We start from the raw sequence: 22,077 nt of genomic DNA on the forward strand, positions 1-22,077 counted from the left end.
CATATTGAAAGGCTGAAGACAACTAGGTGTTTCAAACTAAGAACATTCTTGCTATGAGATAACTCACTGCACCACCGCCGGCAGAATTTGTGGGCATTTTGAGTAAGGAAGCTAAAACTCAGTAACCCATGATTCAAACAGGAACGATCACTACATGGATGTTTTAATGTCTCTAGAATAAACAGCCAAAATGAAATATGTTACCTGACCATCAAATCAAATTCAGCTACTTGTGAATTATAACAGAGGTTTTAGGGCTAAGCTCTGAGAAGTAAACTAAGCTTGAAGTTGCTGAAGGCTGAATCCTACTGTCAAAATGGAGTGGTGAAAAACAAGAGGTACATGAAGTCCCAAGGTTCCTCAGTAGAGCTGGTGTGCAAACGAGACCCAAAACAGTTCCCAGAACCTTTAAGCTGTGATACTGTGTTGTTTGACACTTGTTTTGTGTGTTGCCTGGAAGGTGTCACCTTAGCCATTAACACTGGGAACATTTCAGCTAAAAACTGCAACACAATAACATACTAATAAGCAAACATGATGTTATGATGATGATTGCTAATGAACAAAACAAGTGGTTTGCCAAATACGGCAATGACTTTGAGCAGAAAAGATTATGCATCTCCTCATGTGCACAACTTTTCTTAGACACATTTTTTAACAGTGAAAACAGCTGACTCATTTTTCTCTGGTGTATGGAAGATAATGACTCAGCAACAGTCATTTCATATTTGAACAAAGCAGATCAATAACGGATGTATTTTGCTATAATGAAACCTTGCTGCACCAATGACAAAGCATAGCTGAACGCAAAAACACACAAACACACACAGTATTTTCATCACTTCAGACAGCAAGACACTGACTTACTTTCATTGTCTTATGGGGACCTGCTCCTGCCCTTCTCTTCTGGAGACTTACTGTTACCCTTGGCATAATTACTGCTTGCTTAACTCTAAGCCTGAATCTAGACATAACTTTAACACATTTTGTTTGCCGGAGTTTATTTTTAGCTTATTTTCATACTGGGACCCCACAATATGCAATGTCCCCACAACATAGGTAAAAGAAGTACAAACACTCAACTTGAACCACATCCACCCACAGATCAGAGGCGTTCATTGATATATGAAAGGTAACCTTTTTTTGTCCACACCCTGGTCTGCTATGGTAACTGTGCTTGAAAAAACTTGCAACCCATGAGTCACAAACTAACCTAATTATAATTATAAAAGAATCTCAAAAGAAAATGTTTCTGTAACAGAAACTTGATTATAAAGTACGCTCAGAAGAGGAAAATAAACACAGCCTTGGTAATAAAGAAGGGATTTGATGTTGCAGCTTTGTTTTTATCTGGATCACAAGCAATAAGTTCTTCTCAAACAATCATTGAACTGAATGTAATGAACTGGATACACCCTGAGAGGGCTCCAGCAGCTGGTGAACGGCATCTGTATGCATCAGTGGCTCTGAGGTGAGACAGACTGCAGCGTGTACTGCAGAGGCTTGGGGGATGAGGAAGGTTTCATTGAGTGAGTAAAAACTGTGATGCAATACACTGTAAGAGCTGTGGCGCTTACAGAGCCCTTTATAGTGAATGTACATTTTTAAAATCTTCCCTCAATAAAAGGCACGAAAAAAGAAGATTATTAATGTATTCTGTTTGAAATTAAAAGTGATGTAGAACAGAGAAGACAACAGGAAAATATCGCACTCTGTACATTCATACTTGCCACACCTTTTGTAATTATATTACCACTGACTATTAGCACATTCATCAGAACACACCCTTCTAACTCTGATCAGCCCATCAACAGTAGCATAACAAACTAATATTCATATAATATCAGAGATATTACCTGTAACAAAATTCCTATTTTATTTACTACTTGAAAAACTATTTGTAAAGTTTTTACAGATTACATTTTGTCTTTGTTTGCCCCGTCTCACATTTAACCAAAGCTCATTTATTTTAGTATAAACATTCATGATTTTCTGCAGAAAACACACACACACACACACACACACACACACACACACACACACACACACACACACACACACACACACACACACACACAGAGCATCAGAATCAAACCTCATAAGCAGAGTTAAGTTCACTACAGGAAAGCCTGCAAGGTGAAAACAACCTTCTGGTGTTTGGATAGGGCCTCAGTCATTTCTAAAATGTGCTGACAGAGAGCCAGGTGTTGCTCACACTAGTACGAGCTGTAGATTCTTAGACCAGGGAGTCTCTGCTTGTCCCCCAAGCTGCTTTTACTGCTCCGTAGGCCGTGCAAAACCTAGACATCTTACGAACTCCATGTGCACTTAATGCACTTAATCAGCAAAATGAAAGCTTAAAGGCAGAGCAGAGGTTTGGCTGCATATTGAAATCTTTTCATTGGTAACAAAGTAGGAAAAAAAGGAAGGAGATTGATGGTCTTACCTTTTTGAACAGGCGAATTACATCCTCGCTGATCTGGGCCAGGCGGACAATAACATTGTTGGTGTAGATGTCACTGAGGGTGGCATGGTCACGGCTCTCACGCCTCGTCTGGTTCAGCAACAGATACCAGCAGTTTACGGATGACAGCAAGTGCTGATCTTTCCTGGGACAATAAGAGACATAGAGGACTGTTAAAGAGCTTTTCAGAACAGAATCAGGTCTCACACAGGTGGTAACTATAAACTAAAAAAAAAAAGTTTTGCTTCAAATGTTCAGATTTATTTAGTAAAATTATAGTTTAGACACACTAAGAACAGACACTTGTACCTAAAGCTATCCACAACTCAGAGCTAGCTATGGCTTATAATAAACTATTAAGTTCAATATAGACAACATGTTTATGGTTAGCTGGGGCCTCTCTGTGTAGAGTTTGCATGTTGTTGTGCAACTAAAACTGATGGGAATTTCACCAGCCAGATACAACAAAGTTTGGCTAAAGATTAACACAAAATTATTGTTAGGATAAAAAAATAATAATAATAAAGATTTTACCTAACTGAATGTGTTAATCCCTCTCACTATCACGTCCTTTTTGCTTTCCAAGACACTCCAAGCAATGCTATAGCTAGCAAGGCACCAAGTGGTTAAATTTATAATGCTCGTGACCATAGCGATCGAGAGAGTCACAGGCCCTGATTGCTGCATAATCAGTTTAAACTGTCTTGGCCTCGGGTGCTTTTAAACCAAGTCACATAGACACTGAACAACTGCACACACACACGCACAATCCCTTCAAACCCATACCCTTGTCTGGATTCAATCTGAGCATTAATCAATCAAGCAACCCTGAGGAAGAGACAAAGGGGGCGGGGAGGGGGGTAAGAGCATAGAAGGGAGAGAACCAGAGCACAGCAGAGGATTGGGTTTCACTGTTGAGGGGAAGAAAAAGACGAGCAGCACCAACATCAAAGACATCCCCTTCAGAGAGCTTCCATAATGCTAATCGCATCTAATGAAGCTGATATCTTGCTACTCCAGAGTTCCTCCACCATTATTTCTTTACTTAACTCTGCCTCTAAACACACTTACAAGAGGCTGACAGGATACAAACAGCAGCACATCATCTTCATAACATCCTTGTGGAGCAGAAAATAGGATAGCATTTGAAGTAAACTTGATCTGTCCATTTACTGTGCACCCTGCCTCTTCATGTTAAACTGAACATAGTGTATCCATGCCCGTTATCCAAAAGGTAGGTCAGTTCATTTAAAACCACAAAAACTGAGTAGTAAAGATCCGATATAAGCCAAGTGTTAATCAAACGTCACATTTCAGTCTTGATTGTGACAATTGAAAAGCAATAATACAATTATTCAGCAATTAACTAACTCTATTATAGTGATATGAACTCATTTGTAAGACTGTGTAAAGGACAAGTGGGACATAGCAAAACCCAACATTAGTAGGTCTAATAAAGACCATATTCTCTGTCATTCCTCTGGGATGACCTACTTTGACTGTCTCACCATCCCTCATTTTGTACCAGTTCTTCTTGACTGACCTATCTTCCCATAAGAGAAGCAGGTCCTTGGTGTATAATTGCTGTTTGTGGTTGAGAGGTTTAGGGAACAGGCACCTCTACTCACTGTTAATCCCTGAAAGTGGCCAGAGATGCTTCATCTCATCCCTAAGCACAACCAAGCTCCAATTTTAGTTCTTTTTATCCACCTCAGCTTTCCACCCAAGCCCCGAACACTTCCTACAGCCATAAATCCCAGGCCCGCCTATGATGATTTAAAGCGGTAGTGGACCTGTGGTCTATAAGTATGGTTACTTTTTCCTTTAATATCTGTTTAACTTGACTGGAGCACCAGATTCGTGCCACACTGAAATAAATAGCAATTTGCAGTTTACTCAACAGACTTTAAGCACACAGCTTATAAAAAAAAACAACCAAAAAGCTGTTTTCTCGCTGTATAAACTCTGCAGAATATCGATAGACCCATGTTTTCTCACAGTTTGAACCAAAACTTTCAAGTTGGATTAATCACTTCGTAAAATCATAAGACCTGTTAATTTTCAGTACAATTCTTGTGTAATCTGGCAGATTACTCCCAATTTGCCTTTCTTAAGAATGGCTTCTGCAGGGCCTCAACATTATTGAAGCACCTTGTCAGAAAACAGAACAAAAAGCAGCCAACATCCAAAGAAGAGCTTTGATTGCTTTTCAAGAACCCTGGAGAACTATTCCTGAAGACTACTTAAAGAAATTACAAGAAAACTGTCTAAGAGAGATCAAAATATCTAGCTGGTCGTACCAAATAGACTTTAAAGCTTGTCCCAATTCTTAAAACTCAGTTTTTTTGCTTTATGTAACATCACTGCACCCAGTTCCAATGTCCTTCATTCACTGAGTTTTTTAAAAAATGTAGAAGGATGTTTTTTGGTGTGTGAGTGCATGAAAATGGAAGGGCACAGATTTTTAATGTTGTGGCATAAAACCTTGGCAACAAGAAAAAGAAAGCGATAACGGACACAAGATCTCCTTGTTTTATCACTGGTGCCCTATTTTCACAGAAATTAGGAGCATAAGGTCAGTAATTAGGCCTGTGTGGGAGCAGAGCCTGTTAACTCTGTACTAAATGTAGCTCCTCCACTTTTTACAGTACTGAGACACAACCTTGTTCTGTACTGGTTCTACAGAGATATATCAGTCATAAAAGATATTCATTCCTCAATCTCTACGTTTTACCCACTTCTTGCCAATTTCCTGTAGAAGGATGAATATCAAGTGAGAACTTGCAGGTCAATTAATCTTGAAGGCTTCAAAAGGTTTGATTTTGAATGGCTTCATGCCATCTGTATTTATACAAGGAATATCATTAACATGCAGAAGAAGGCAAATGATGAGCCCTGACAGTCTCTAGAGAAACAAAGAGGAAGAGGAGGAGGAGGACGAGTGCAGCTTTCTGGCATCCTGTTATATTCGTCTCATTCAGCAAAGCCCTGTCTGCCTGTCTGCATAGTTTTAGACTCTGCTCCCCGTGTAATGCAGGTACATACACTGAGCATGATCTGTGAACAATTCAAAGAGAATGAAGAAGAAGATGAGACACAGTGTCAGTGGAAGTGAATGGAGAAACAAAAAAAGAGAGCGTGTTTGGAGAGTATAGCAATAATCCTCTGATTCAAGGATAAAATGATGGCAGGCTGTCTCCTTAATATACATACTCTGAACAAGTGAGTATTGTATAGAAGAGTGGCCGTGCTTTAGTCACGGTTGCTCTGAATGCCACCATCTAATCACCAAGAGCCTCTGATGTGTCTGAGCCAGGATTTCCAGAAGGAAGTGTGTATTTATCAAACCAGGACTCAGCTTTATAAAGGCCTTTAATCCGCTCCACACTGCTTGCCTGCTGCTTATCAATGAAACAGCCAAGGAAAAGAAGAAAGTGCCAAACAGCTTCAAAAGACAAGGGACACGTGGGCACATGCAGCTTGCTTTGCCATTTAAATTTTCTTTTGCCCCCATTTTTCAGCACAGCTTAAATATGCTACATCGCTGATTTGCACACCATTTACTTTGGGGGTTTTTTTTCGAGGAGACACACTGCCAGCACTTGATAACGCACAGCTGTACAGACAGATGGGGCAGAGCAGGGCAGAGCATGGGGCAGTACCTGCGAAGAGGACACGGGGCTTTGACAAGATCTGAAACGCAAACTGCAAAACAGCTACTCTATTGATCCGCACACCGTGATTTGCAAAAGCGTCACACCAACTGCTGTGCACTGACTACAAGAGATACAACTCAACCTTTTACTCTTTGAACCTCAGACCACCAGAGTAGCCATACTTATAAAAACCAATGGAACTAAAGTCATTGCTCTAGGCTGATGCTTGTCTGCCAAGCCTGCAAAGCACAATTAAAAAGGTCGTTGCATTCCTAAAATGAGACGAATCATAACCGAAGAGCATTATCATGTTTCGAGGCTTCTCAAAGAAAAGCTTGTTACGAGCACAGGCTGGATCAAAATGTGTAATGCTGAAACATGACAATATCCAGCTATACAGTTTCAAGTTGTGACATCTGAACCGTGACGTCCTTTGAATGAACAAAGGTCATTACTAAAAGGAAAGCCTGATATACACAAAGATCTCAATAAAGACATCAGACTTTTTTCCCCAGATTCCTCTCAAACCTAATGAGCATACACACAAACTTAGACGGCGCTATAACCCCAGCTTCATCTCCACAGCAAGGTTGTTATCCATATTAGTGCTGCATGATTTGCCATCCTATCTATATCACGGACATACAATATCAATCCATCCTAATTTGATGGGTTACTTTATAAAACCTGCTCATAATTTACTCGTAAACATCTGTCCCATAAATAAAATCAAGTCAGCTGTTGTCTCTAAGGATCCAATAAGCAGGGTTTTTCCTGGCTCGAAATAAAATAGGCGGTGACTCCGTACGGCACTAAGCATGATCACTTTGTACAGAAAAGGCATTAAAAGCGTTGCCCAATTTGACATCTATGCAGTTCTCTAGCATCTCGGAGTATTTCGTAAACAAAAATGCACATTGCACATGGTAAATAGAGTCCAAACACTTTAATAACAACACTGGAGGATGTGGGAGCACCCTGGTGTGAGAAAGAAAAGCACTTGCACCGTAACTGTAGCACAGAACACCTAAGTAACCTCTCAGTGTGTCTTTTCACTGAGGCAAATAGGGTAAAGCGCCAGAGCAAAATAATTCTCGGTTGGGTTGCTGCAGTGTAGCCTTAGCTGCAGTAGCTGTAAATCACAGTGGCATTCAGCTTGCTAATGAATCTGCACTGGAAGGGTTCAGCCAGCAGCTGTAGGCAGGGATCCAGGACATATGGAAGTCTGTCCTGGTCAGAATGACGCCATTTTACCGCTGTGTGGTGATGTCCACTAAGCTGCTTATGAAGCACCCCTTAGCAGTACAGCACAAGGTTTCCTGAGCATGGCTTCCTTTGCGATGAAAGATGGTCATCTAAGCGAGAGTGAAAACATTTTTTTTCCAAAAAAAAGTATAAGTGAAAGGCATAATGTACATTTCTGTGACTTTGATGTTGAATACTGCATGATTTGTGCCAACAAAGTGGGGTTTTTTTTGTCTTTTTTAAAGAAAAACACAAGTGCTCTTCTTGCCCATTTGGTGTTTTAGTGGCTCCTCATTAACTTAACTACACTAAAGTAGTAGGAAAGGCTGACTGAAGGGTGTGTCACGGCTGATTACCAGGATTTGTGGTTGCCCGCCTGCAGACTGGGAGTTCAAGGAAGAAGGTGCGGTAATGTTATAAACCTTTTTGTGTCATTATCAAAAGCTTATGAACTCACTTTGGTTGATGAATGGGACAGTTTGAATTTACTGTGGCCTGATGTGTTTCTGTCTAACACACACAAAAGTGTGTGTGGCCTGAGTGAACCTTACATCCTCCCCACCCACACTTCCTCCGTTAGTGGTTTGTGAGCGCATCAGTTCTTTCAGACAGAGTCCAGAGTATTCTCTAGCAGTTAGTCTAATAAGCTTTTAAAATGTCACGTCTGCTTAAATATCATTTTACTCTAGACCTGTTTATGTCTGTGCAGGAGATCTCTGCCCAGACACTGCACTGAAACACCTGTCGGCTCACCACAAGCAGAAAGCATAAGTAGACTGGATATCTCAGGATTATTCTTCTAACACTTGTCCATCACTGCATGGATCAGCTGTGGAGTCAAAAGGTTAAGCCACTGTCTCGAACTAGCAGTGCTGGTTTTTGTGAGGCTGTCTTCAGAGTAACATACACCCATTCATACACTCATACAGCTCAATTATGCAGCCAAATCCTCATCTGCTTTAGAAACACTGTTCAATACTGCTAAAAAAAGAACGCACACACTACACGGCCTTGTGTACACAGAGTTACACAAGTCTTCTGAAAATTAAAAACACTGGTTTTCTGGTTAAAAATTAAAAGTGGAAGTCAAGGCACGAACTTAATCATCTATCTGCAAATCTGAAGCGAGATTAATATATGTATTACTGTGTATTACATGTGACCCAATACATTGACTTTTTTTTCAAACTTTCACACTTTCAGAGGGTTAAAAAACAGGAAATCATGTACTTTTTGCACAACTACATTTTGGCTACCAAGACCAGTTATACTATCAAAACTGCTGCTTACATTTTAATGCATCAGCAACAAACAATAAATAATACATCACTAGCATAACCCTAACAGTTTTCACTTTATATAATCTGTTTAAACTTTAATTAGTGATTCTGCTATTAATTATAGACTTTTGCACTTAGTATGTCAAATACAGGATGTTTACACAATTCTCTCAAACAAGGTTTTCACATAAAAACAAAAAAAAGTTTTTTGTTAGGCATCATAATTAAAATCAGAGGTGGAGGGTTAGAATATATACTGCGTATGTTGGTGCAGATTCATGCGTCACATCTGCTGGGTTAGTGCTCCCACTACCAAACTGAACAAAGCAAGATTAATATAAATATATTATTAGTAACCCACTGAGCTGACTTGTCACCTTTTTGCACTCACACTTTCAGAGGATAAAAAAAGCAAAACAGGAAATAGTTTTAGTGCAACTACATTGCAGCTACCAAGACCAGTTATATTATTCAATTGCTGCTTACACAGTAATGCATCAATGACATGCAATAAATAATACATCAAAGCATAACCCTACCAGTATTAACTCTGTGAAATCAGTACTTTACCTACTGATTCTGTTATTACTAATAGCCTGCTGCACTTAATGTGTCAAATGCAGGATATTTACACACCTCTCTCGAAAAGGTTTTGACACCTGAACAAAATAATCAGTTTTATTTTTAAGAATCAGGCAAAACACTAATATTTCTTTATCAACTTTTGAGAATTAAACAGACCTTCTTATGGAAATATTGGAAATCCATTTGTGTTGTTCCCATTTGCAAGAATCAGAAGCTAGAATTTGACTACATACTGCGTATGTTGGTGCAGATTTATGTCTGAGATCTGCTGCCAGATCACAGCTGGGTTAGTGCTCCCATTACCAAACTGAACTAAGCTTGCCTGCTCGCCTGAGGTGCTTGATTTTGGGAGCGGCAGAATTCAATTTCATGCCCTGCGTGAGTCATGCACCAATGTGTTGTGGTAATCTCTGGCCAGACGATTCCTTATTTCCTCACTGGCATCCATTTCAGTATTTTCAGAACTTCAAATCTAAATAGGTCAAAGCTGCATGAGGTCTGATTTTGATCTGATGACATTTAGCAATATTTGCCTTTTTTGCTTTTGTACTTGGCTACAGGATTTATAATGTTCCCTCCTGTGACCCGTCTTTAAAAAACACTGGCAGTCACCAGTGCCTCCACTCCTAGTAGATGCATCTATGGTATTGATTTGAAAATCCTAGGTGACTTTTAAAAAAGTTAACCTCTGATCTTGAAGTCATGGTCACTGGGATTCAAACTCATAGATGGTATGGTGATATCAATTTAAAACTCCTACATCGCCTTGTTCTCATATTATCACATTCACAAACTCTGGTGTCCGCCTGCCCACCCAGCCAATGGGGTAACAACAATACACAATCAGGGTAAAAATGTAATGGCTTTTAATTTATTGCTACTCAGCACATTTATGCACATTTAATTTACATTTTCGATAAAAAGTTAGAAAGCTAAGTTCTCAATTATAGTGGCAAAAGTGAACTGCGTGTAGTATGTCCAACATTCAAGAGTTGAAACCTCTAATGAACTGAGCAGTCATTGTGAAGCTAGAATAATCTGACCTTTGAAGCTGTCATAAAGGCGAAGACTGTAATAAGAGACATTCCCTGACAGCACGTAAACAAATGGGAGCATTCTGTTATATAATGCTGCAATGTGATTAGCATCAAGGAAGGAAGTGTTTAGTGAGGAGAAAAAGTGACTTGACCTTCATATGATAAAGGAAATAAAGCAAGTAGGTCATGAAATGCCATTTAAATTCAAATCTAACAAGAAGCCAAAAACTTAGACAACATTAAGGAAAGAAAATATGATAGTGCACCTGCTTCCAATCAACAACACACAAAGACTCCAATGCACAGAAGAATATATATTAAACAGTACCAGCTATAAATGCTTCAACTCACTTAAACTGTTGGTGTTCTCTGGAGCTGCGGATCTTCGAGGAGAACCTCTCAGCCAGTTTCTCCAAGCTGCGGGAGTATTCCAGTTCAATCTCTGCTTTGCGACGGAAGAACTCCTGCAGATCCTGCAGGAGCTGGATACGTGATTCAGACTGTTGCTCCAGGCATTTAAACTGCTCCACCAGCTGGTTACGGATCTCTGTACAAGAAAACACCAAACAAAAAGGAGTTTGATTGACTTTTTACACACAAAATTAAGGCACAGTAATGTGAAAAATAAGATGTTCATATGACTCTAGGCAGTACTGTAAAAAACTAAGTGAACCATTACTGCTTCCATAGGAATTAATAGAGTAAGTAAACGATGCTGATTAACTGATTATCAGCAGGAGTAACCACCTCTATAAATAATACGTTTTGGCAGTTTGTTGGTCTGGAGCATTGAGGTGTGAGTTAACACAATCTTCCCCAGAGTGGGTGTGCCAAGAAATTCACCCTAATGTCAGACAGTGCAGTGCTCAAAGAAACTGAGGAAACTAAGCGCTATATCTCATACTCTACAGACCTCAGTTAGCATGCTAAATGTTAGCATGCTAACATTTCCTGACAATACCTTTGGAGGAAGATTAAACAAGTATGTCTTGTTTATAAGGGTTTCCAGGAGAAAGCCTCTTCTCTCTAAAAAGGACATGGCAGTATAGCTTTGGTTTACAAAGTTGCATCTGAACAAACTACAGGATTTCTGGAACAATCTCCTTTGGGCAGACCAGACTAAAGTGGAGGAGTTTGGCCATAATGTGCAGCTGGACATCTGGTGAAAACCAATCACAGCACATTCGCACAAACACCTCAAACCACCCCTTGAGCACGGTGGTGGAAGGGGGATAAGTTGGGTTTGTTTTGCAGCCACAGGACCTGGGCACCATACAAACACGTCAACCACAAACTCCTCTGTACACCAAAATATTCTCCATCTAAACATGAGGCCTGTCTGATAGCTACAGCTAGGCTAAAACTAGGTTATTTTCCAGAACATCAACCTCAAGAAGAGAGAAAGATTGCAAACCTCAATGGACAGAAGCAACACTCTAAAGGAGACTGGGTGAAAATTCCTCCATAACGATGTGAGAGACTGATAAAGTACATTCATTTGTTGATGCTAAATCGGTTCTACACCTTTAGTGAATAATGAATTGTACTAAGTTTTGACAGGACTCTTTGCAGTCTTTTTCTCCTTATTGTATATGTTGAATGACTGTTTTTAAAATTATCCATCTCCACTTTTACTATAGGAATGTAACAAAGTTAAAAGCTTCTGTGACAAACATACAAATTCCCAAAAACATAACACAACCCAGTTACAACTACACAGATAACAATGCACAATAAAACCTTGACTAACCTTCAAATTAAATGAAATCAACAAAATTGAGAAATAATAATTGAAAGCAGGAGAGCAGCGATAAAGAGAGTCAGCTGCGAGAGAGAAGCCAGTAAGTTGACCTGTGTTTATGACCTCTCATGTACATCTAAATAAAACTGATTTAATGAGAAACGCTTCACTCCCCCACTTGGACTAAGTAGCAACATTTCGCCTCAAGAGGAACACGATGTTAGCGGCCAGACTACAGACCCTTCATGGGAGCCACAAGCAAAACTCAATTCCCCTTTGTAGTGCTGTCATCAGCAACAATGACGCCTCAGCTCAGGAACAGAAAAATGCCTATTCTGTAGAATAAAATTATACTGTTAAGGAAGGAGCGCAAGTAAACAGGATGAATCTCACTTGAAAAGAGGAAGAAAACACCACGAACCCATGTGAAACCTTTACTAGAAATCCCAGTTTTGTTGATGCGTCTATATTTTCAATTAACTTTATTTTTCCCTCAGTGTGATTCAAGAAGCGAGTATCAAAACATGATGAAATGACAGCTACCAGTACTGCTGCCACAGATTTTTAAGCTTTCAAGGTTTCTCTTGTGAATACTTCATCCTAACCTATAATGACTAAATAAAGCCAAGAGCCACATTGTGCTAACTTTTGGCAATTAAGATTTTCCACCAATCAAAAGGATCTTTTATTTTTTCTGCATGAAAATGTGCTAAAAGAAGAAGAAGAAGAAGAAGAAGAAGAAGAAGAAGAAGAAGAAGAAGAAGAAGAAGAACTTCCTAATGCAAGGCATGTCATGTTGCAACATCTCTTATTTACAATATGAGTCACTGCAAGTTATAACCTTTAAAATGAAGGCAGGATGAATCGCACACGTACAGTATCAAAGCCGTGTCAGTGACACTCTGCAGGCAGACGAACTGCCAGCTGAATGGTGAAACCACAGCAGTGACACAGACTGTGTTTTCATGCTGCTGAGGGTGTAATTTGGACAGCAAAGCCCTCATCATGGATATATGTTGGCTCTGACTGCTGGGGAAACCGTAACACTGTGCACAGGGAGCCTTTGCTCTCCCTGTGATGTCGTGCCGCCTGGCTTCAGCCTCAAGCGGCATGCTTCACTCTGTGGTTAACCATTGTCCCAGCCCTCCCCTTTATCCAGGGGGCCTCCCTCTCTCTCTCTCAGCAGGGCTTAAAGCTCTGTTTTTAGTGGGAACTGAATCAGAGCTCAGGGATATACAGTATTTTACTACTTCACTTCTGTCAGGAATGCTTTGCCAAACATTCAGTTATGTTTTTATATATATATATTACTTTCAGAAGACAGAAACAATGCAGAAGAATTCAAGGCAAGAAAAAAGAAGCCAGAGGAAAATGTGACAGCAATGTGCGTGAGTGACATGGAGGACTTTTAAAAACATTCTTTTACAGAAAGGGAACCACCAGCTGCAGCCTTGCTTTTGACAGATGAGATTGGAAAAATAGGTCACACCAGAAGTGTGCCTTTCCCTCTGAGAAACCATGAGCAATTGAAGAATTATTCAGAATTAAGTATTTCCAGCACACTGAGTATGGCTTGATTTGCTGTGGTTTCTTCAAAGAGAAGGACCCTTCTTTAGTTCGCTTCCGTCTGTGAGGTTGGCAAAATGCTGTGAATATGTGTGTGCAGTAAATTTAAAGATGCCTCGTTACAGTTTTAAAGACAACGCATTAATATTTTTGCTAGATAGATACATTTCTGTAATATCTGATATCCTTTGTCTTTCTACCATGTAATTGTTGAAAGACTATGGATTGCCCAGATGAAATACTCTGTGACTAGTATGGCACACAAACCCTAATGCTTTCAAGAACATTTATATACTCGAACTGTGATGGCCCTCCTGGCTTGGCTGAACCTGAGGGCTACACCATGAAGGAAGTTCAACACAACCAGACTGTGTCAGCGTTAGCTGGCTTGACAGAGTTCAAATGCTAGTTGGAGATAACAGGGATCAGATGGTGGTTCTCAGAAGTCTCTGTTAAGCCGGGCTTTCTGCTTCAGGCTCTGTGTGCTCACTCATCATGTGACTCTTCCAAACTAAATGACCCCTTCGAGTGTCACATCAGCTGAAATGTTATCAATGATGATAAAACAGTGAGAACATAAAAATATCTTTAAAGAACATTTAACCCATTCACTGCTTCACTGAGTGAATGGGTTAAATGCAGAGAGGAATTTCCCCACGAGGATCAATAAAGTTTACATTATTATTATTCTCATCATTATTAAAACTGCAGCACTGTTGCAAATAAGACAAGAGATAAATGCTGCAGAAAATCACTAATCTGGCGATCTATCCCGCAGACCTATAGTTTATTTGTAATGTGGCAGCTGCTAATTAGAACTGTGAAAAACTAAACTGGATAAATTTAAATATTAAAGGTTACTAGCCAAAAGGCAGATCAATGTGAAATGAATTTTATTGATTGAACAGATGTTCCTGGTGTGTGTTCTACCACTTCCAGCAGTGTGGAACAGACGTAGCAGCAGGTTAGAATTAAGAATAAAAACATTTACACTTTTTTTTTGTTTTTTGGATTGCCAGCTGCATTTATGCAAATTTCAGTGATGATGGGATACACAGTTTGCACTGCTGTAACTTTAGAGCTGGGTTTCAGTTGTGATAAAACATGCTGTAAATAAAGGAATTTGAGAAACTGTGGCTCTTCTTGCAAAATAAACCTCTGAACATTAACCTGCTCCTTACCAGATTATTTGTATCATAAGTTACCATGGTGATTTAGCCAGGTAAGAGGAGAGAAACGTTTGTGACATGTTTAAGTCTGACTTTAAGTTCAACATAGATCACTAACCCATTAATCTCACTTCACAGTACACCCAGTTGCCCTGTGTTCTTCCCCATTTCTCCTTCTGTGTTGTCTTGCAAGTTCCCAGTAGGTGGAGTTAATCAGTTCAAATGGGAGTGCATGGCCGGTTTCTCTGGCACATTTAAGAGCTGGTTATTTCAGACTTTGCTCATCCCATCAGCCTCCACCATGCTATTTGTTTGGCTGGCTTCACCCTGGTTACTTTAGCTTTTGTCACGGTTCATGAGTTGGACCACAACGAAACTGTCAATAAATCAAATACTTCTACAGTTGTAAAACGATTCAACAGCCACTGACTGTTATTCAGTGGCTATGAATACTATACAGCTGGGGAGTAGCTGCAGTCTGGGACTTGTTTACCTGGATATATGAGCATGTACCAAGATCCATTCATACCATAGTTGGTGTGACAAAATACAAATCCATTTTAGGTGTCCAATTATACAGTTATTTGATAGCACAGTAACAATGTATAGGAGCTAGAGATGTAACATATTTGCTAGCGCAAAATGGCAAAATAGCACTAGCTAGCTTAGCTCCGTGCCATCCACAGATTCGGTCACACATCCATGAATAGTGATAATATGACTAAAATAGCACACAAATTTCCAACTCCTTGAAACATTTTTAGTACAGTTAACTACACATCAAGTCAGGTTATTACAGATAATTTCATAAAAATGCTCCAAAAGGCACCAACACTACAAACAGTTGAGAGAGCCACTTCAATGATTCAAATGAGCTGAAGTGAAGTTAACAGATAGCTGGCTGTGTCAGCATCCACCTGTCATTAAAAATTCCTGCATGCATAAATTCACGTCTTTGCACATTTTTAGATGTTTGACATACAAAAAAATTCACCCCCGTGAAAGTTGATTCTAAAAAAATGTTGAATTCTGCTTCGGAATTAGAGATTTAACACAGGACTAAGTTACCTTTTGTAGCAGCTTCTAGCAGTCATTTGAGCAATTGTTTTGTATTTCCTAAAGTTGCTACTTGCACATAGAAGCAACAGATACTTTATGTTCCTGACTTCATGATTTTAAGTTCAGGTCCTTCAGAATAGCACCTGCTCGACACTGAAACTTGTTATACACCGTTTAGGGAAGGGAACTGAAGCACAGTGAACACTCAACTCTTCACAGAACAGGAAATCTTCAAAAAACAATAGTAGGATGTTGGAGATCCCTGAACTTTGGCCCGTTACAGACAAAATCCTGTGCCGGCAGCTATGCAACAACACAGTAAGGGCATCTTTCTAGTAATCACTCTTAGCCGCACAGAAAAAATGAATCCCAAACTGACCGTCTATGAACAGAATTGTGGCATGTCTGTAAAAAGTTTGGTTCAAATAAAATGTGTATGAAATGATCTGCACCTTTCAAGCTTTTATGTCCACCGGCTTGTGCTATGGCTATATTACACAAATTTGATTTGTGACTATTTTGGGTGGCGTTTAAAGGTTCTGGTGACATAGTTCTGAGCATGACATGTATTTAAAGCCCAGATTTACATATATTTTTAATAACATCTGCATTAGAGACATCCTCTAGTTGACCCACTTGACTTCCTGTTGACTCCCTGCACACAGATTACAAAAAATCTATTCAAAGACAGCAATATGACACTTTTAAAATCACCGGCTTAGCTCTATAAAGATTCCAGTTTCTGATTTGTAGTACTCAGAAGTAAAGTAATCAATAAGGAATAATGATTTTTTTTTTCAATGATTCAATAATGGGCAAATCTTGACACATAACCTGGTCACTGACTGCGGCCAGTTTATCCACATTGACTGCACATCAGTTCCAATGTGTTGTTCCAGCAGGCTTAGTTAGCCAAAACAACTGGCTGCTCTGTCAAAGATTTACATTTTTATCCACAAAGTCCCTCTGATCAGAAATCATGGTTTCTGATGCAACTTAAATATGTCTGTCACCAAAACACAACTCAGTGCAAAACAATGACAAAAATGTCCTAAACATATGCATGAGTGTAAAGCTGATCCACATTTAATGGACTTTGACATTTCTTTTAAGGCATCATTCCCTCTGTATGTTAAGCTGAGAACAAGACATCACCCTTTTCCACATAAAATGAATCAATCAATAAAACCTGCATCTCTTCCCAGAACCAGTACAGGACATCAGGGGTGATGCATTGGCAGAGCATTTTACTGCAAGTCTGCCGTTTGGGAGGGCCACGTGACGCCTTGACGCAATGAAGCGGAGATAAAATAGGAGTGCAGTGAATGAGAGGGATTTTCTGCAGAGCATCCTGAGGGCAGCAGGGAAGGCTGGGCTCCACAGGGCAGCCAAGTGACTGAGGAGAAGCAGGAAAGACTGGTCATTTCCCTAAAGAGTAACATAACAACTAAAACGTAATCCCACATATAAAAAGTTTGAAAGTGAACATGTTCTATTTGTCGTTAATTACAGGCGAGTACATGAGGCAGTGGTAAAATGTCTGAGGATGCAAGAACTATGAGTCTCCTAACGTAATTTGGATAAATTATAGATTTTAATGAGCCTCAGAAGCTATTAAACGCTTTGAAAATAATGTCCCTGGGTGTTCAGATCACCATGCAGTAAAACACACACAAAAATGAGACACACACACATAGACATCACACAAAGGCAACTCTGAGCCAAATTTCTCTAATCCCCAACTCAGCGCCGCAGTATCTGGGCTCTACACAGCAGAGACAAATTTGTGTGAAAAGAACAGACAAATGCAACCCTTATACAGACCTTATTTCACTCTATCTGTCCCACACACAGAGTCTCATAATACAAGTTCCAGTCGTTGAACTAATCCCCCTTTTTTCTGTTCTGTTTTAATCCTCTAATGATTAACACAATTTTGGATTCACAAGGGCATGCTCCCAGTGTCAGCACAGGTTCTTCTCTGTATGTCTCTATCTCGTCTGATTCGTCTCCGGCACAGACAAGCTGCAGCACATGTCCACAAAGATAAGACAACAGGAGCTGAGTCCAATCAATGGCTGAGGAACTGATGGTGTATCCTACAGCAAGATGTCACTTGTCAGTCATCCTTCCTGATTATCTGCTGGTTTATAGTATTTTCCACCGGATGTTTTGTCTAGTAAACTAAAAATCAATCCAGCTCTAAAGAAAAAGAATCTATCAAATTACCTCGTGTCGTGCTTTTTTTTCCCACTACATTGCATTATTACAGTCAAATGCTCCACTGTGGAAATCAACATTTTCTATGCAACAATTACTAGATATAATAACTTTGTATTTGAATGGGCAGAATGTCTTTTTTAACCCTTCTGAAACTGAAGAAAACACACGATAACAATAAAAAAAAAAAGACTATAACTGTTGCTTTATAAAAAGAGCAAAGAAAACCATCCCTGGCTTCCTGATTGCTCTAAAGACTTCTGGAAATCATTAAAGACTTCAGGGAAACTGAAAGCTTGAGACACACGCCCTCTCAGAGTCGAGCTGTCTATCATCTGCTGTATCCATGATCCAGCTCTGCAGGACCAGGCTGAGAGGTGTCGCCATGGCAACATGGGCGTGTTCCATTCCCTGGGGAGACGCTTATTGGAGGAAAGGTGGGATCTGATGGGTGTGAATAGGTGGCAGCATTGAATGAAGAGACACGTGTGCACTGACAAGTGGAGAAAATCTGAAAATGAAGTTGATGAGGCAATTTCAAAGAGTATTTCTAAATACAGTTGAGACAATGGGCAACTTAACTGATTGGAATCTTCCAACATTACCGAGCTTTCGTTGGATGGTGTGGGCTTCTGAGGCAAACACATGAGTGTATTGCATTTCTTTACTGGCTGAAACTGAGAGTGGAAGACAAAAAAAAAAAGGCAGAACTTGAGAGGAGATGTGTCATCTAGTTTGGCCTTTAACTAGACTCTCTGGTGAGCCACAACCAAATAAGTCCCTTGTTTTTTTTGCAACTTTCAGGTCAAAGTTCTTGAGTTATTTTGGTGTTTCACTGTCAAGACATCAAACACGCTACAATCACAGAAAAACATCAAGCAATATCTGCATTTTTATTTTTTTGCTCTCTATTTGTCTAAAGTGACACAGCAAATAACAAAACCATCTTAAGACAGTTCCTGGAATAATCACACAATTTAATCACTTGATTTGAGTTCAGCACATGAATTTTCCTTGTGTTCATTATGTGTATGCATGTGAAGAAGAGCTGTCACACACTGATCAAAGCTGTAAAAGTTTCTGGTACTATCGGCGGTGAATCACCATAATTCAAATTGCAATCTGCAGCAATGTATGACTTTTTACCCTATAAATGATTATTTTCACTTTCTGTTGCGGTTTGGTTAGGTTTAGGCAACAAGAATAAGTTATCAGAATCATCTGTATTTGGCCAAGTTTGCACACACATACAAGGAATTTGACTCTGGTTCACTTTGCGGTTCTAAATACCCATATATACACAAGGAGCACATAAATATGAGGAGAAGACAAGAAATAAGAAAAATATAAGTTACAGAGAGGCCTAAGGAACTGTACAAACTATAACAAACTACAACTGGGCATGGATGACAGATTAAAACACAGAAATAATATTATATTTGCTTTAAAAATAAATTTCCAAGGTGGTCTGGGGGACTAGTCCCCTCTCAGAGGTCTCGAAACATTCATTTCATGAGAACTGAAACACATGAGTTTCATTGTCTTGCTGGCTATCATGAAAAAAATATCAATATGTGCTCATGACCTACTAAGAAATAGGTTGAAATTAGTAAGGGTCTGCACATAAAACCAAGCTCTAAACTTAATGTCTGAGTTTGGGACTGGTGGTCAAACAAAACAAACTATTTAAAGATAGTTTAGTTTAATTATACTTTAGGTTACCAGGATAATTAGTACTGGAAAAATATAATACCAGTAGTTGCAGCCACAGTTTTGTGCTTCTATTAGCACGTGAAACTGTGCCACTTATGCTGCTACAATCTGTTAGCTGGAAATAGGTGCGCTGTTTAATTATCTCAAGTCTGCTGTGGGACATGTGCTTCACCAATATGGAATAAAGTTATCTAACAGGTCCCAAACCTGCAGTGGCAAGAACCGAACTAATTACTTCATTAGTGACTTTTTCAAACTTGTTATTTTTACACAAACTTGTTTCTGCCTGTTTCTAAGGTTACTGTCTCTTGGCAGGAAGTGCATGTTGAAATTTTTCTTGTAAAGACTACTGCTATCAGCAATAACTCACCTCTGGAACAGCAATGCGACCCAAACACACTCAGTCTCAGCATTCACACCTTTCTGACTGCCTGAGTTAGACATGTGGGAATTTTTAAAATAGAAAAATAAGAGCATTGAAATTCTGCACGCAATCGTCAAAGATCTCTAAGACATGTTTGTGCCTTTCTGAAAATAGAGGACAAACTGCAACTACAGTATGCTTTTATCTCCCAAAAGCAACAGTTGTGCATTGCTGGACTCGTAATACAGTGTTAACTGAGAAATACTTCTCAGAGCTGAATCAATTGAGAAATGAAATCATGCACTGACTGGCATCACATTAACAAGGAAATTAAACCTTTTTCATGTTTAAATGGACCTTTGTCTGGTTCATCAACACCATCGTGAACTGAAAAACTGTGGGACAGCAGTGAATGATAATCTTTGCTCAGGACGTTAGGCATTTTATGAAAGGATGATTATGTCTTCCGTGAAACGGACAGAGCAAACTCTCAGCTAAACGAGTGGCAGCTGCATTCATCATACTGAGCTTATAGAGACGAGAGAAGAGTCAACAAAGAGGAAGCTCTATAGCAAAACTCTGGTGACAGCGAGTACGATAAAACTTCATTATGACATGATTATACTGTTCACTGAACGCAACACAAGTGGACAGTTTGTGCTGAATATTGTACTTCTTACTTATGGACACAAATAGAGTGAACAACCAAAATTATGCACTGATTCAAATTCACAGGGTTATATACAATTACTGACTTCAACAATCTGTCATTACAAACAGTAGACTTTTGCATTATTCTTAGTGTTGTTTGAGGTGCATATACCATCCAACACACGTATGACTGCACAGCAACTGAAATACAATGCCCGGGGTTAGAGTTCAACTGCTACAATAGCGTGTTTTTTTTTTCCATTATGTAAAACAGTTATTGTTTTACATTCTCACTTTCTATATTGTTTTGACACCCACAATGTGCAATAGAATCTCACAACACATAATAATCACATGCCTAACTTCATGCATTTTGCCATGATACAAATGATACTTAAATGTTACTAGCGTCATTGCCATAAGTAATGCAAAAAATAAAGAAAATCTCAGCTTTCTTTTCAGGTTTATTCAATAAAATGTTGAAAGGATAAAACACATTTCAGTCAGACGCACTATTTACAAATGATTTTGTTTCCATCTGCAGCAATTTATATATGTGGCAGCGTGGCTTTGTTCTTCCACGAGCACATGTGAAGTAGTAGGTGGATGTGGGTTGCAAAGCAGCTTGCAGGTGCACAGCAAAAGCAGCTTAAAGAGAGCGCCTTTAATGAGATAGCTCATTTAGCTAACATGGCCTGTCACTGAGATTAGCTGATTCTATAATTATGGCTAAGATTGGCTTGGTGGCCTGCCATAAAAGGATGTTGGAAGATTAGTTTAAGGAGTAGTGCAGTGTTTTGGAAATCTGTGCAGTAATTAGCACCACGCTAACTTCTCTTAGCTAAACTGTCCTCCCAAAGAATATCTGATGTGTTAATTAATGAGTAGTGACACAAGTGTGTATATTTTGTTAGTTTTGAACAGAACCAAGCTGTTTCCAGTTTATGTGCTAATCTAAACTAGCTTTATACATAGAAATAGAGAAGAGGGTACTTTCAGGTGCTCCCTCATTTCCCAAAGGGTCACCACATCACAGAGCATGGACCTGCATGTTTGATTTGGCAGACTTCCTCACATAACCTGCCCATTAAGCCAGGCTTGTGACCCACACTAGGAGCTTGTGACCTCCCTGAAGCTGGGTTTGTGATCTCCTGTTGGTCTGGGGATCTTAACACTACACCAGCATACACAGAGTTGTACAAACCATCTTATCTAACTCTAAACAAGAAAGCGAATGAGCTGTGTGTTTGACTATTCACTGCCACTCCATGAAAACAAACCAACCCTGAATGAAGTCCAAGATTTATTGGACCACACAACAAACAAG

At 39.5% G+C, this 22,077-nt stretch overlaps 1 protein-coding gene across 1 annotated transcript in view; it reads right to left on the reverse strand.

The window, feature by feature from the left end:
* Positions 1-22,077, reverse strand: part of srgap3 (SLIT-ROBO Rho GTPase activating protein 3) — a 51,892-nt gene that overhangs the window by 24,946 nt on the left and 4,869 nt on the right. The window contains exons 2-3 of the mRNA XM_085354165.1: positions 10,619-10,814; positions 2,447-2,609 (exon numbers count right to left, since the gene is read on the reverse strand). Of these exons, the coding sequence (XP_085210291.1) occupies positions 2,447-2,609; positions 10,619-10,814 (359 nt within the window). The remainder of the gene's footprint in view (positions 1-2,446; positions 2,610-10,618; positions 10,815-22,077) is intronic.

Source organism: Diplotaxodon limnothrissa, linkage group LG5, assembly GCF_057381915.1.
Source record: "Diplotaxodon limnothrissa isolate DT_005_m linkage group LG5, D_limnothrissa_male_GT1.1, whole genome shotgun sequence".
Lineage (NCBI taxonomy): Eukaryota > Metazoa > Chordata > Actinopteri > Cichliformes > Cichlidae > Diplotaxodon > Diplotaxodon limnothrissa.